The sequence below is a fragment of the Catharus ustulatus genome, chromosome Z (genome assembly GCF_009819885.2).
Source record: "Catharus ustulatus isolate bCatUst1 chromosome Z, bCatUst1.pri.v2, whole genome shotgun sequence".
Taxonomy (NCBI): Eukaryota; Metazoa; Chordata; class Aves; order Passeriformes; family Turdidae; genus Catharus; species Catharus ustulatus.
The window spans coordinates 1,861,699-1,876,681 of record NC_046262.2 but is presented as its reverse complement, the minus strand read 5'-3'; the positions used below and the strand labels follow the sequence as shown (position 1 = coordinate 1,876,681).

At 48.1% G+C, this 14,983-nt stretch overlaps 1 protein-coding gene across 6 annotated transcripts in view; it reads right to left on the bottom strand.

Moving 5' to 3' along the window:
• Nucleotides 1-6,004: 6,004 nt before the first annotated feature.
• The window catches only part of ZBTB7C (zinc finger and BTB domain containing 7C), a 149,152-nt gene continuing 140,173 nt past the window's right edge, over nt 6,005-14,983 (bottom strand). For all 6 annotated transcript variants that reach the window (XM_033086335.1, XM_033086334.1, XM_033086336.1 and 3 more), the window contains one exon: nt 6,005-9,650. In XM_033086335.1, the coding sequence (XP_032942226.1) occupies nt 9,014-9,650 (637 nt within the window). In that variant the 3' untranslated portion in view covers nt 6,005-9,013. The remainder of the gene's footprint in view (nt 9,651-14,983) is intronic.

The following is a 14,983-nucleotide window of genomic DNA, read 5'->3' as shown; positions in this document are numbered from 1 at the left end:
ACTGTACTTTCTTCTTCCCTCGTGCTCCAAATTTCATCCTCATCAGCTGGGTGATGATTTGTGCAGTGCCCAGCTGCATCAGACAGGGATGCTGGAGACAAGGAGATGGGGTTTCCCGGGAATATTCCTCCCTAACATTTAATTTACCAGGCTGGTGAAGCCATTGCCAAGGCCCAGCACTCCCCAGGGATGATTTGCACCTGTGTACAGGGTAGGTCAGCAGCATACACACATAGATCAGCACCCACACAGAGACACCTGTGTGCTGCAAGGGCACTGTGAGTAAATCTCAGTGCTTCCCCATGCCTCAGTTTCCCCTCCCAAGAAGAAATTCTGTTGTCTTCTGTATAAAATCTGGTAAGAATAACAGCTAAATGCGTATTAGATGTATGCAAGTCTTTGAATGCATTCACACACGTTAGGGTTGTTGAATCAATCTGAAAGTACAGTAATTTCACGATTATAAGACACACCTGATTATAAGCCGCACGTTACAATACAGAGTGTGATAAAAGGTATCTGTTCTATCACCATCTGTTCAGGGTGGGGGCAGTGATCCTGATCCCCATGGCAGATATTCTGCTAATGGGCCATCCATTGAAACCAGGCAGGGCATTGTTCTTTATCTTTTCACAACCCATCCTTCCTCCAGCCAGTCATTTTCTGCTCATGGCCATTGAGTCCCACTGTGGGACTGATAAAATTACTGCATCCCATTGGGAGTTGCTCCAGCCAGGGGGAAGAGCCCAACATTTCTTACCAAGATAAAAACAGAGGGTTTGGGACACTAAGGGAGCCCCTTTCTCCACTGGACTCCAGAGGAAAACCGGATTTCTCCACATCACCACTGGAGCTTGGGAGGGAAACTGCACCTTGTACAGGAGCACTGCTCCAACTGAGCCACATCTGTCACTGCAGGAGGATGCAGCCACCATGGGATGGGACTGCTGCCAACACCCTGCCTGACAGGTGTCAGGCTGTACTCTGACTGTGTCAGGGTTTGGGGTTTGTTTCTTTGTAGTGCTGTATTTCTATTTTAATTTCCCTAGTAAAGAACTGTTATTCCTAATTCCCATATCTTTGCCTGAGAGCCCCTTGATTTCAAAATTATAATAATTTGGAGGGAGGGGGTTTACATTCTCCATTTCAAAGAGAGGCTCCTGCCTTTCTCAGCAGACACCTGTCCTCCAGACTAAAACAGCAACTTTTCATTCTTTGTCCATATATAAGCCGCACCTGATTATAAACCGCACTTTGGGTTCAGACCAAAATTTTAGTCAAAATGGTGCGGCTTATAATCGTGAAATTACAGTAAATATATGTGCACACACACATACACATACATGTATATATGTATATATGTATAAGAAGTCCAGCTTGGCTGTTTTCACTCCAGGGAAAAAGCATCCCAAGTGCTTGGAGCTACAAATCTCTGCCAAGGGCTGAGCTGATTGAGCATAAAGAGCACGGGGCAGCTGCATGAGGAGCTCATCTGCATCTGGACTGCTGCTCCAGCAGTGAGGATTGCCCCAGCTCACAGGATGGCAGAATTATTTAGGTGGGAAAAGCCACTAAGATCATCAGACCCAACAATTCCCTGGACACGCTCCAGCCCCTCAGTGTCTCTCTTGTCCTGAGGGGCCCAGGGCTGTCCCCAGCACTGGAGGTGTGCCTTCACTGTCTCTCCACGGGAGATTTTCTTCCACCTCCCACAGTGCTTCTGTTCACTCCTCACTTTCCTCATCCAGCTCCTGTGTTTAAATTTCGGGGTGTCTCAGCCTGGCTCACCCCCCTGCAGCAACACCCAGAGCAAATCACTGCTCACCTTCACTTCAGATTCAGGGACTTTGTCACAGAAAGGTTGTGAGGACTTTGTATTTCCAGCTGATTTTTCAATGAATATATCCTCAAGATCTCCAGAAAAATACCGTAAAAGCTGCCTAAATGAGAACCCCATTTCTGAGAACTCAAAGGCGAAGCCTTAAATATTTCCCCAACAATGCAAAACTCCAGCTAACACTGCAGAAGTTGGTCCCACCGAGACAACCCTGTCCTATTAACTATGGAAACTGAGTTAACAGCTACACCTTAAAGACAGCCAGGTTTACAGCCAGCCCCATAAGGATTTGCCAGAGGTTACCCAAGAGCAGAGGAAGGTTTTAGCTGACAGACAGGGTCTGTCCTTAAAAACCTCAGCCCCTGCCTGGTCTGGCTTTGCATCTCCTGCCTGCAAATTGGCTGCCTGAATTTCAGATGACCCCTGAGGCTCGAGGCACTGCATGAACTATTAGGAAGCCCGATCGGATTTGTGACATCTCAGTCACTGCCATCTCTGCAGAAAGAAGGAAATAAAATGGAACTTTGGGGGTTGTAGCTCAGCACTGCTGTTTGGCTTCTTCCTTGGTATTTGCATTTATGGTTTTTAGTCTCAGTTCCCAAGGAAATGAGCTTTATATAATTGTGTAGGATTTACATTTGGAACCCTTACTTGCCTGAAGTGAGCAAAATTATTATTGGTACCATGAGGGGAAGTGGGAAATATCAGCTGAGGCGCCTTTGGGCATCAGAGGGTCCAGTCCTGGCTTAGTTTCAGGAATAATTCCCTAAAAATCATGGTTTCATGAGGCCACTGACAACTGTGGCATGTTCCCAGGCTCACTGGCCTTATTACTTGGTGGTTAATTGAGGTGTAAAAAATTCTTAAGAATCATAGAATCATTTAGGTTAGAAAAGACCCTCAAAATCATCAAATCCAACCATTGAACTCCCTCGGGATGCGGGCTGAGGTTTGAATTTCCTCTCGCTGGCGAGTAGACCTGGTGGGGTGGTGATGGAGGGTCCTGCCTATCCTGGTGCTGCTGTGAGCCCCAGAACAGCTCCAGATGTGGGTCCCAGCCCTCTGCTATCCCGGTGTCCAAATTGCCTCCAGGCCACCACACGAGGGCAGTCCAAGTTCGAGTGTGCAGGGAGCTCATGTGCTGGAACAGGGAAAAAAAAAAAAAAAACCAAAAACCCAGGAGATGTACTTATACATGTAGCATTTATCTGCCCCGCACAAAATTTAATTCGGCCATCCCCAGAGGCTGCTCCTCAGCCCCTGCACCCTCGTGGTGACAGCCCAGATGCCACCACAAAATGCTCCATCATCCCACTCATCATTTGATGGCAGAATCACTTTTGTTGGAAAAGACCCCCGGGATCACCCAGCCCAGGCACCCATCTGATGCTGGAATTTGGGCTCCTCCCCAGCCCCAGAGCAGCGCTAAGGACACAGGACAGGCTCAGTGCTTCAGGTAACAGTTTATTTTCTCCAGGGGTGTAAGATGTGCAGCAGGTACGTGTACAGGACCGCCAAGAGGAGTCGCAACCAAACAAGAGACTGGAACAAAGAAATCTAGACAGCATCCTGCCCTACAGCAAATAGTGCAAGTCATGTAAAACATTGGTTCAACATAGGAAAACACAGGGGGGGAAAAGGTATTTCCAAGCCACAGGTATTTTCTCTCCCTCTGCTGGAGATCCCAGAGGTGGGGCAGGGATCAGGCTCAGACTATACGGGATGTATCTTCTACAAGAAGGGATTTTTCTCAGTTCTTCCCTTTTTTTTTTTTTTTTTTGTTTTTGGCTTGGAAAGAAACACAGGTGCACGCAGTCAGAGGTACCAAAAGGCAGTGGCAGATCTTAAAAACCCAGCCACAGTGCTGTGCCAAGCACAGCACTTTCTCATAACGAGATGGCTGGGGTCTTGCTTCATGTACTCTCTTACCTTAAAAGTTTCCTCTGCAACCACACAATATTCCAGCTTCAGGGCACCGAGACAGCAAATAAAGCACTAATCCCCTCCAAAATGGACAGGGGGCACAGCAGGGCCCAGGGGGCTGCAGGCAGAGCACAAGTGGAGCAGAGACTGGGCAGCATTTGCAGCCTCACTGGTGCTGCCAGGAGTCCTGCTGACACATGCAAGTCTAAAACATTTTAGGCTGCACTTTGCAAAATTATTCCCTTTTTTTTTTTCCTGCAGGTGACTGCCAAATGGAAAAGCCTCTCACTTCCCAAACTGCAGGCTCTTTCTTCCCTTCTTAAAACACAAAATATTTTTTTTCTGTATGTAATTTCTTTCTGCACAACTGCAGGAAGAGGGTCTTGCAATGCTCAGCACAGGATTCCAAGCCTAGGGAAAGGTTCTGCCCATCCAGCTCCCTGTCACTCATGCCAGGAGATGCTCCTTTGGCAGCAACACCTGCTCCAAGCAAATGCTTGAGTGCTGCATCACCCTGGTGCTGTTCCCCCTCTGCAGCCTGGATGCTCCAGCAGATCACAGCAGCTGTTCAGGAGCAAGCATGTAGCCATATGTTGTTGCTAACAAGCATTTACTGAAGCTGGTTTCTTCTCGTGATTCCCATGTGTCTGATTAATGCACAGCTCCTCCGAGCGATTTTTAGATTTTTTTTTTCCACCCTCCCCTTGAAAATCTATTTCTTATTTTGTTGTTCTTGCTATTGTTCTGGCATTATAAGCAAACCAGAATGTGAGCACTAAATGGGCTTAAAAGCCACAAGACCTGAAAAAAGAAGTCAAAAGTATATTTAAATAGCTAAAATGTATTTCACACAATTTTCATTTTCTGGATTTTTTTCAGTTTACGGGCTGACCCTGCCATGGCTCTGCAGGCTCCAAGCACAGAGGAGCTGCTCAACAATCACCTGCCCTAGGAGGGGGATTGGTATTTCTTTATTCCCAAGTCACATTTCTGGACTCTGCCTGCAGATCTGGACCCCTGCCTGAGCACCTGATGCTGTGGAGCTCTTTTCTGAAGTGTAAAGAAAGGAAAATGACCTGTGACTGTAAGAACTTGGGATGTTTTACTGGGATTGCAGCAGGGTGTACGACCCATGAGCCTGAATCCCTGATCCCCAGGCTTGGGAGGCTTGACAAGGAACAGACTGGGAAGAAATCAAGCTGACCTAGATCTCTGGGCTGTACCAGCATCCCATCCTCTTGGGAAAGGTTTTTCGTGTTCCACGCACTGAGCAGAGAGGAGGGAGCGGTGGTGGTGGGAACATCCCTCCCCGTGGTTAACCTTATCTCAGTGAGCTATGGGAAAGCACAGCAGGCTGGCAGGTAGCAGAGAGGTGCTCAAAGGTGATTCATCCCACCCCTGGGAGGTCCAGCGTAGGTGGGGTGAATCACCCTCCATCAGAACCTGCTTCCCTCCAGAGCCAGGACGGCTTCACAGAAGGCTGGAAATCACGTTGCAGGTTGCAGGACAGCACACAGGTGTCTCAACAGGCACAGGGTACCTGTTTACTTCACTTCCAAATGGCTGAACAATGTGGGACAAGCCCCACTGTTCCTACCTGGAGCTTATTTTCCAGGCTTTTGCACCTCATTCAAAAACAACTAAGGAATTCTGCAATTTCTGAGCAGCCACCTGAATTACAGGGCTCATGTTTGCATCAGTTGTGTTCATATAATCATACACTCATCAGAAGACTTGAGTTGGAAGGGACCTTTAAGGGTCATCCAGACTCACCCCCTGCCATGGGTATGGACACCTTCCACTATCCCAGGTTGCTCCAAGCCCTGTCCAACCTGGCCTGGGACGCTTCCAGGGATCCAGGGGCAGTGACCATCTCTTTGGGCAATTTGTTTCGCTTTTTCACCACCCTCATTGTAAAAAATTTCTTCTTTCTATCTAGATTGAATCTCCTCTCTTTCAGTTTAAAACATCTTCTCTTGTTCTATCACAATAGGCTCTGCTAAAATGTTTGCCCCACCTTTCTCCTAAACTGCCTTCAGGCCCTGCCAGGGGCTCTGAGCTCTCCCTGGAGCCTTCTCTTGTGCAGGGGAGCAGCCCCAGCTGTGCCAGCCTGGCTCCAGAGCAGAGGGGCTCCAGCCCTGCAGCATCTCCGTGGCCTCCTCTGCACTGGCTCCAGCAGCTCCACGTCCTTGTGCTGTTGGAGCCCAGGGCTGGGGCAGCTCTGCAGGTGGGGTCTCACCTGAGCTCAGGGGCACAGGGGCACAATCCCCCCTGCCCTGCTGCCCACGCTGCCCCTGCTGCAGCCAGGCCGTAGGAACGAGGGTGAGATGAACAAGAAGCCATCACACCATGAGCTGGGACAGAACTCGTGTCCTTCCAGCCCGAGGTTTGGTGCTCAGTGCACCCGTCCTGCTTGGGAAACGGGAGCAGATCCCCAGGAAGGCACCTTCACACTCAGCTGGGCTCCCACGTGGATACCTGTGGCCAGGACTCACCACACAACATCAAAAGGGGAAGAAACAGGGTTTTCTCTAATCATCCCTCTACACCCCAAAACATGATCACTGCCAGCACTCAGCTCCCTCCAGCCCTACCCAACCCAGCGCCAACGCGGGAAAATCAACCTTAACTCCAAAATTGTCATCAGCATCGCAACGCCAGCAGCCCCTCGGGCTGGAGCCCTGACCAGCTCAGTGTTTAATTAATAAGTGATTACTCTGGCTTTCCCAAAGGTGTCAGGCAAACATCCACAGAGCTGAGGCCACACGGATGGCTGTGCTGGCAGCTCAGTAACCGCGGCGGCTCTGCCTTCTCACCATGGCCACAGGCAAGAGAATCAAGTCCTGCTAATAATTTAAAAGCATCAATTAATACCATTTAATAAATACATAAAATGATCTAGTCTCTTCTTTTCCATCTGCTTTTTTAGCATCAATCAAAGTTAAGGGTGATTGTCCCGTGAGTAACTAAGGCAAATTTGTTTGTGTACGTGTGTGTTACTCTCTCTACTTTTTTGATTTTTTTTTTCTATTGTTTTGTACATAAAGCAATCACATAAAAATAGTTATAAATAGAAAAATTGCAAAGGTTTATCCCCACTTAGACATATAGGAAAAAAAAAAAAAAATAACCCAACCGACCTAACAAACAAACCGAGACAGAAAAAACACCTTGCTTCAAGTCCTTGCAGATCATACAGTACTCAGCATCTTTGGATATTTTACAATGACTCCAAATTGTAGACAAAAAAACACCTGAAGGAACCAATCATCTGCAAAACATCGCTTGTTTAAGAAGCTGATGTGGATTAAAAAGAAAAAGTTTGATGCAGTTTTAAGAAGATTTCTTTTTCTTCTTACTTTCTTTCTTTCTCTCCATTGACTTTTGTTGCACGTGGAGTCTTTACAGATTTCGTTTTGGAGAAGGAAGCCGAGTGTTGGGCAGTTCCTTGGGACCATTCTGCTATGGGTGGTCTCAGAGCAGAAGTCCCTCACATCCTCCTGGGGGCTGTGGACTCCTCGTGTCCCCCTCCTTGCCTCTGGTGGGCAGATTCTCATCCAGCCACTGATGGAAAAACCAAAAAACTCACAAACCCGCGGTCCTCGCGTTCCCTCTGATTTTGCTGATGTTGAAAGGTCATATTAAAAAGATAAATTAAAAAGCCCTAATTTGTAACATTTACATTTCCAGGTGTTGGTTTCGTGTAAAACAACCACTGCAACCCACCTGAGCCAGTGGTGGAACTGGGGTTCCACCATGTCTGCCTCCCACTGCTCACCCAGGAGGAGCCATGGGAGGCAGATGGCCACCAAAAGCCTTCATCCTTCAGATAGCTCATGGATTTGGGGCTCAAGGAGGTGACCCCAGCCAATCAGCCACTTTTTTCTACCCCAAAAGAATCACCACATGGGGTGGCCAGGATGGGGTCTGCAGGGATGCTGGGGGGTCACCCCAAACCTCTTGGCCACCTTGGCTGACCTTCACCACCTTCTCTTTTGAACTAACTACAGTGGAGAAACAGCATTTCTACTTGCTTGCAATTAGACAGCATCACAATCAAGACACCTTTAGTGAACTTCTTTTCCACAAAGATCCCTTGAGACAAGCAGCAGGGATATTTGCACTCCCAATTTTTTTCCCATCAGCACTGCAGATTTGGGGACACAAGTGTGTTGTAAATTTTTCTCATCACTATCACGTAGTAATTTGAGGGATTAGGGACAGAACCCCAGACATTTCAAAATGGTCAGCGGCAGCAAATTCTGACTCTTTGGTTTGAAACGACTTTTTCATTTCAAAATTCCCACTGGTTCATTTTTTTCAAAGCAAGGGTTTAATAAAAGCTCAGTATCGAAACATTACTGATTCTTCTAAAACTTATCCTTCACCTTTTCAAGCAACTGAAGTTAAAATACTCAAAATAGGCTTTGGTTCTCCTTTTGAAACTCTGAAATAGCTAAAGAACCAAATAAGTAAAATCCCCCTTTTCCACCCAGCTTTGCACTAGGTGTTCGATCTCCTTTTTTTTTTTTTTTTTTTTTTTTTTTTTTTAATTTGTTTTTAAGGTCCCAACTCATGCTGCAGATCAGGGCTTTCACCAGCCCTGTAAATCTGATGTACTGCTGAGAAAGGCAGTGGCCAGGATCATTCCTCTCTCCCTCTCCCAGCAAGGCTGCTAGACCCCCCGTTTTATCCCTTGTGGAATAAATACTGTTGCCAGACATGGGAATTAATTAATAAGAAAAGAAAACAAAAACAAAAAGAAAACAGAAAAGTCCTTTTGACCAAAAGGGTCAAGGAATGCAACTTAACAAACCCAAGTCTGGACGGCTTGTCAGTGTCTAGTGAGCTCTGTGTGTGGGAAAATGGGGAACACTTCCCACAGAAAAGCCATCTCATGGTGATGGCCGAGCCCTGGACTAAGGCAAGTGACATTTTCAGGGGCGTTGAAGAGAGCAGCAGTCCTGGCCTGGCCTTCCCAGATGGAGCCATGAGTGGTGGGATGGGGACAGTGATTGCCCAAGGGCCCCAAAGCCAAGTGCAGAGTCTAAAGTGCCGGTGGCCACAGGGCACAGCGCCTGCCCATCCCTGCTCGCCCCAGGGACGGCCCCGTGCCCCAAGCCCCACGGCAGTGAGAGGACAAAGAGCTCCTTGGGAAGCTGCTGATGGCATTCCCAGAAGGGCAGGTGCCCCAGGGGGAGCGGGCTGCCTTGCTGGGACGGGAGCAGACGCATGGTGGGACCGGGCTTGGGTTTAGTTGCTGGCCTCTGAGATGGGAGCGACGTGGCCAAGCCCTGCCAAGCCACTGAAGCCTGTGCTCCAAGGGTGAGAGAGAGGGAAGAAGGGTTGGGCAGCGAGGTTTTCATTGTGGCCCAGGGCGAAGGCGAAGATGCCCGCGTTCCTCTCCATGTCCATCTGGGCCCGCCTGAAGAGCTTCATCTGCGTTTCTTCAATTTGGCTCTCCAGCTCCTGCAGGCTGAACGGCGCCTTGGCCCCGCTCAGGAAATGTTTAGGGCTGGGGCCAGGAAGGCACATGGCCGTGCTGCTGAGGTGGTTGCTCATCTCCTCCAGCATGGGGGGCATCATGAAGCTGTTCTCCACGGGCTGGGCGCCGGGAGCGAAGAGCAGGCTGGCCGCCCGCCACGCCGCCGGCTTGCGGCCGCGCCGGGGCCGCACGATGCGGCAGCTCTGGCGCTTGATGTGGCGGTGCAGGTGGTCAGAACGGGTGAAGCTCTTGTAGCAGAACTCGCACTGGTAGGGCCGGATGCCCGTGTGGATGCGCATGTGGTTCTTCAGGTCGTAGTTGTGCACGAACTTGGCGTTGCAGTGGATGCACAGGTACGGCCGCTCCCCCGTGTGCTTCCGCATGTGGATTTTGAGCTTGTCCTGCCTGGAAATGGAAAAGGAGCTTGGTGAGGTGGTTTGGGGATGGGGTTGGGATTGCTCTTATTTTTGGGGTTGCCTCCCTGATTGGGATTGGGGAAGGTGGGGAGCTCGTCCTGGTCTCGCAGGTTGATTTTGCCTCTTCTTTCCTGGGCACTGCAACACCACACACACAGAGCCCTCCATGTCAGGAGGCTGCAGCCCATCACAGAGCTCAAAACAGCTTAAATTGGAGCAAAAAGAAATAAAGCCCTGGAATAAACACAAAAAGTGCAGAATCATTAAGGCTGGAGAAGACCTAAGATCATCAAGTCCAACCATTCCAACCATTCCCAGCCACGGCCACCACCAATCCACGTCCCCAAACGCCACATCCCGATGGCTTTTAAATCCCTCCAGGTGTGGGGATTGCACTATAGCCTAGGGCAGCCTGTGCCAGGGCTGGACAGCCCTTTCAGGGAAGAAATTTTTCCTGATTTTCCAAACTCAACTTTCTCTGGCACAACTTGAGGCTATTCCCTCTTGTTCTGTCCCTTTTTCCCTGGGAAACAAGGCTGACCCCCACTAGGCTACAACCTCCTTCCACGAATTTGTAAAGAGCAAGATTCTAAACACAGGAATACATATATAACTAAATCTGGGATTATTAAATAAATACAGCCCCATTCCAGCCTACAAAGTGGGAAATCAGTTTGGATTCAAGAGCCTGGCAATGTGGGACAATGCTGCCTAAATTCAGTCCCTCTTGGAGCCGATTTTTCTCTCCTTTTATTCTTGCACTGACCACAGGGTGTCTCAGGAGCTTTCTTTTGGAGCAGGAGCATCACTGAGGGTGATGCTGCCAGAAGTGCAGCACCCAAGCACTCTGTCCTTCCCTGCCAGGGTCTCCAAGGCACACATCCAACCTCCCACACCGTCTGGAGAAGTGTTTTTTTAATCCAGCCATGGAATAGCATAATATCCATCACAATGGCACCTATTTACAAATATTTATATATGTATTTTTTTAGGGGAACATCTAAAAAGAAGGATATTTTCCCATACTGGCAATCCAATCACTACTTTTTCCTCCAATAAATGCTTCCTTCTGCAGCCAAAAAAAGGAAAAACCCCCAAAATCTCAGCTAAAGTGTATGATTTTAAAAAGTGAAGCTGATTATGGCTCAAATGAGCTGAGCACTGCTTCCTAGATTGTTCCAGTGGAGTTCAAGTAAAGAGCAAAGTGGGAAAATTCATATTGTTTTCCAAAATTATTTCAGTATGACCCCTCCAACATGCTAGTTTTGAAGCTAAAAATATGAACATGTGGAGTAATGTCATTATTAGATATAAAAGATATCTTATATATTACAGACATGCCATATAAAACTATACGGTATATTTTAATATAAAGAGTAAAGAATATACAATTTATTATTGTTTAATAATATATTATAAATCACACAATATAAGTATATATTATGATGATTTAATTTATATAATGTGAAAGCCACACAAAAATCTGTTTCTTCTGGCAGGTCAAGCCCTCAAAACTTGCTAGGTGCTGCCTCTGAACTAGTTCCTGCCACCCAGCCCATGTGCATATTAAACCAGTTTTTGGTGACATGCCCAGCAGCACCATGAGGAATGCAGCCCCGGGCTGGGCATCCCTGCACACCAGTCCCTCAGGATCAAGGATGCAAAGGAGTATCCCTAGCAGGAGAGTCACTTCTTCACCAGATGATGCTTTACTGTTTTTGGGAGACTGATCCCAGCCTGGTCCTGCACCTATGGATTTTTTAGGGAGGCACGAAAAAAAGGTATCTCTCAGTCCCTGTGCCAAGCTCAGGGTAACTTCCCACTCTGGCAGTTTTAAAGCTGGTGCTACCCCAAGGTTTTCAGAAGGGTGCATTTCCTCTGGAAGGGCTGGGATCAGTGCTCAGCAGCAGACAAAGCAGCAGCAGGGAGAATTCCACCCTGAGCGCAGCAGAAGTCGCGCACGGATGAGCGCGGGGGCTCGCACTGCAAAGCGGGGGGAAATGTTAATAAAAAGCAGAGCTGCCGACCCCACCTATAATTTAATTTAAACCCCTGTATGTAATGTTTAACCTAGCAGGATCGCTTTTCCTAATAAACACGCTGCGTGCCAGGACTGCATAATGTAAATACAGGCAAAGCTCTTTTCAGGCTATTACCCATCTCCGGCAGCAGAAACCCAATCCTCCCAATCCTCCCAATCCTCCCTGCCCCAGCAGCATCTCCGGGGAATGCAAGGGAGGCTTGTGGCTCCACCTGGAGCTGCTCAGAGGCTGGGGGAGTGAGGTGCTGTGTGGTGGAGCACCCCAGGGGGATGTGGCACGGGGAACAGGAGCTGGGAGCTGGGCTGGAGGCTCGCTCCGACGGAGATCCACGCTCCGTGTGTGTGAATAACCTTAATGCAATTGCATTAGGAGAGCGATTAGGGCTCTGTGAGCTGTCACAACACAAATAATAGGAACAAATAATGTTAACCTTTCCAGCTGGAACAGTATCTCCTTGAGCACTCTGGGATTGTCTTGGTGGGAAAGCTGAAATAGTTGCAGCTTTCTCTGGCGTTCTAGCAGGGTAGAACAGCAGACTAGAAGCTGAGCAGCCTTTGTTTAAGGGAAAAATAATTAATGAGCCGTTAAATGAAGTCCTGCTTGCTGCCATCAGATGTCCATGGGCAGCAGGAGGGGCAGATCCAGGTGCAGGTCGGGTCCTTGCTGGGGGATGCGAGACCCCATCGATGTGGAGGGGAAGGGATCTGCCAGGGAGGCTGGGGCATCCCTCACCCAGGAAAATACATCCTCTCCACAGTTCCTTAAATGCAGAAGTAATGCAAAGGATTGATTCATACTGAAATTCACTTTGGGAACCTCTGCTTCCCTGCACCCTCACTCCCAGGGGACCCCAAAAGGGACCATCTGAGTTTGCAGCTCCCCAGTGAAGGCACCGTGGGTGCAAGTCCAATGCTTTCAAAGCATGGAATTCCCTCCCCCCACGAGAGCAAAACACATAATGCAAGTGGCAGCACTCAGGAAATCCCAGAAGAAATCTCTTTCTACATCTCAATCACTCCACTTAGCTTAAAAATACACTTTTTCCTAAAAGAGAGCTCTTAAACCAGAGTAAGGACGAAAACAGCTAAGAAAACCCCACCCCAGACCAAACCAATTAGCTGCACTCTACTCAAAATCTTTCCAAACACATTTAAAAACAAATCAATATTTTAAAATATTAATTTTGCTCAGAGTGTTAAAGAAAGAAAAGACCCTCCAGCGCCCAGCTCTGCACAGGGTGACCCACAAGACCAGTTTTCACAGTGGTGTTGGGGGACTGCAGTGTTGGGTGAGTTTCAGTTTTTTGATTTTTTTTCTCGGATGAAGTCCCCCTGCCCCTGTGCCCTGTATTTAGAAGCTGCTGAGTACATGGGGGATGTCAAAACTATCAGGTTTAGTCCTACATTAGTAATGGGTCATGCTAGACCAGCTCTGTGTGGAGTTTTTAACCTCTACCACGCTGACATAACCTGTCTGGCTTGGGCATCAGTACCAGCATCTCTCTGTGCCTCAGTTTCCCCAAACGAAGTGAACAGTGCTGCCCTTTCCTATAAAGGACTTTGGGTCTGGGAGGGCTCAGCCCTATTATTCCTGTTAAGGGGGAGGTGTCAGTGATGGATCTAACCAGGCTATTTCCTCATCAGCAATTAGCACCCACAGCAGCACACACAAGAGAGCAATGGGCACCCAGGGATGGGACTGGCCAGTCCGAGATGCCACCACACACCCCACAGAGACAACAGCCCAGTGCTGACCTGGGGATGCAGCACTAGCAGGAGCCAGATCCAAATTCCTGCAGGCAGGAATTATCACCATGCAGTGGCCTTTCCCCTGCAAATACCAGGGTGAGCTGGCTCACGTCGCACATGCCTGCCTGAGGCACGATGCTCCCCGCATTATAATATGCTGTCTGCTGCGTTAATGGAGGGGAGCATGGAAATTTATTTTCAGGTCAAATTCTCATCATCTGCATATCTTCCATTCGAATATTATCACAGGGACAGGAGAAGAAAAGACAGGCTGAATGCAGGAGCACCCCAGGTGTCCGGCCATTGTCAGGAGCTCGCCTCTGCCTACTGTGCAGATTATTTTCCTCTGGTTTTCTCACCCCAGCTTAATAGGGCTCTCTCTCTCACATGCAGCCAGAAGCTGAAATACCATGCTCTTGTCAGAAAGCTTTATTATTATGGTAAAGATTGTTCTCATTAGATATTAATTATACTCAGCAAGAGCAGGTCCAGGAATCTATTTGTCTCCGCTCACCGATTAAATTTGCCCAGCTTTGCAGAGCAGGGTTTCAGCCTGGAACATTAGATTTGCACAGCTAAATACAACTTGGCATGAGAAGTTGCAGCTGCCCCATTTCTGGAAGTGTCCCAGGCCAGGTTGGACAGGGCTTGGAGCAATCTGGAATAGTGGAAGGTGCCCCTGCCCATGGCTGGGTGTGGGACTGGATGAACTCTAAAGTTGTTTCCAACCCAAACCATTCCATGATTCTGTGAGTCCAACTGTTCCCTCAGCAGTGCCAAGTCCACCAAACCCTGTCCCTGGGCAGCACATCTACACATCTTTCAAATCTCTCCAGGGATGGGGACTCCTCCACTGCCCTGGACAGACTGTTACAGTGCTTTGCATTAAGAAATTGTTCCTAATATCCAATCCAAACCTCCACTGGTGAAGTCTGAGGACGTTTCCCCTTGTCCTGTCATTTGTTACTTTGGGGAAGAGACCAAGACCCCAACTGCACTATTGACACATAATAATTAGGGCCACTCCAGCCCTAAAAAACCCAGATACTGTCATGTCCAAACATGTGCAACTTGGTTGTGGTCTACACTGATGCCAAAATGTGCAAACCCAAACTAATTACATCCTGTGGCTAAATGGCCCTCCCAGCTCAATGCATCTCTCAGCACATTAGAGATGAAGCCTCCTTGGCTGTTTGACCATCTGTTTTCCAGCTCACTCTGGTCCCACTGTGGTGAACTCTGATGGGGTTGAAAATATCCTGTTACTTATTTAAGCTTTTGTCCAGCAAGAGGATGGATCCAGTGAGCTGTGGATGTCATCCACAACCCACAAAAATCAGGAGATTCTTTTTCTTCCTCCACCCTCCCTTCTTCCTTTTTTTTTTTTTTTTTTTTTTTTTTTTTTTCTGAAAGGATAGAGACCATGCCCTAATTTGATTTTGGGAAAAAAAAAACTGCAAAACTCTGATGATGAGTAGCTGAAAAATCAGTCATGGGTTATGATGTGGCCCCTCCTGCCACCACCCCACTCC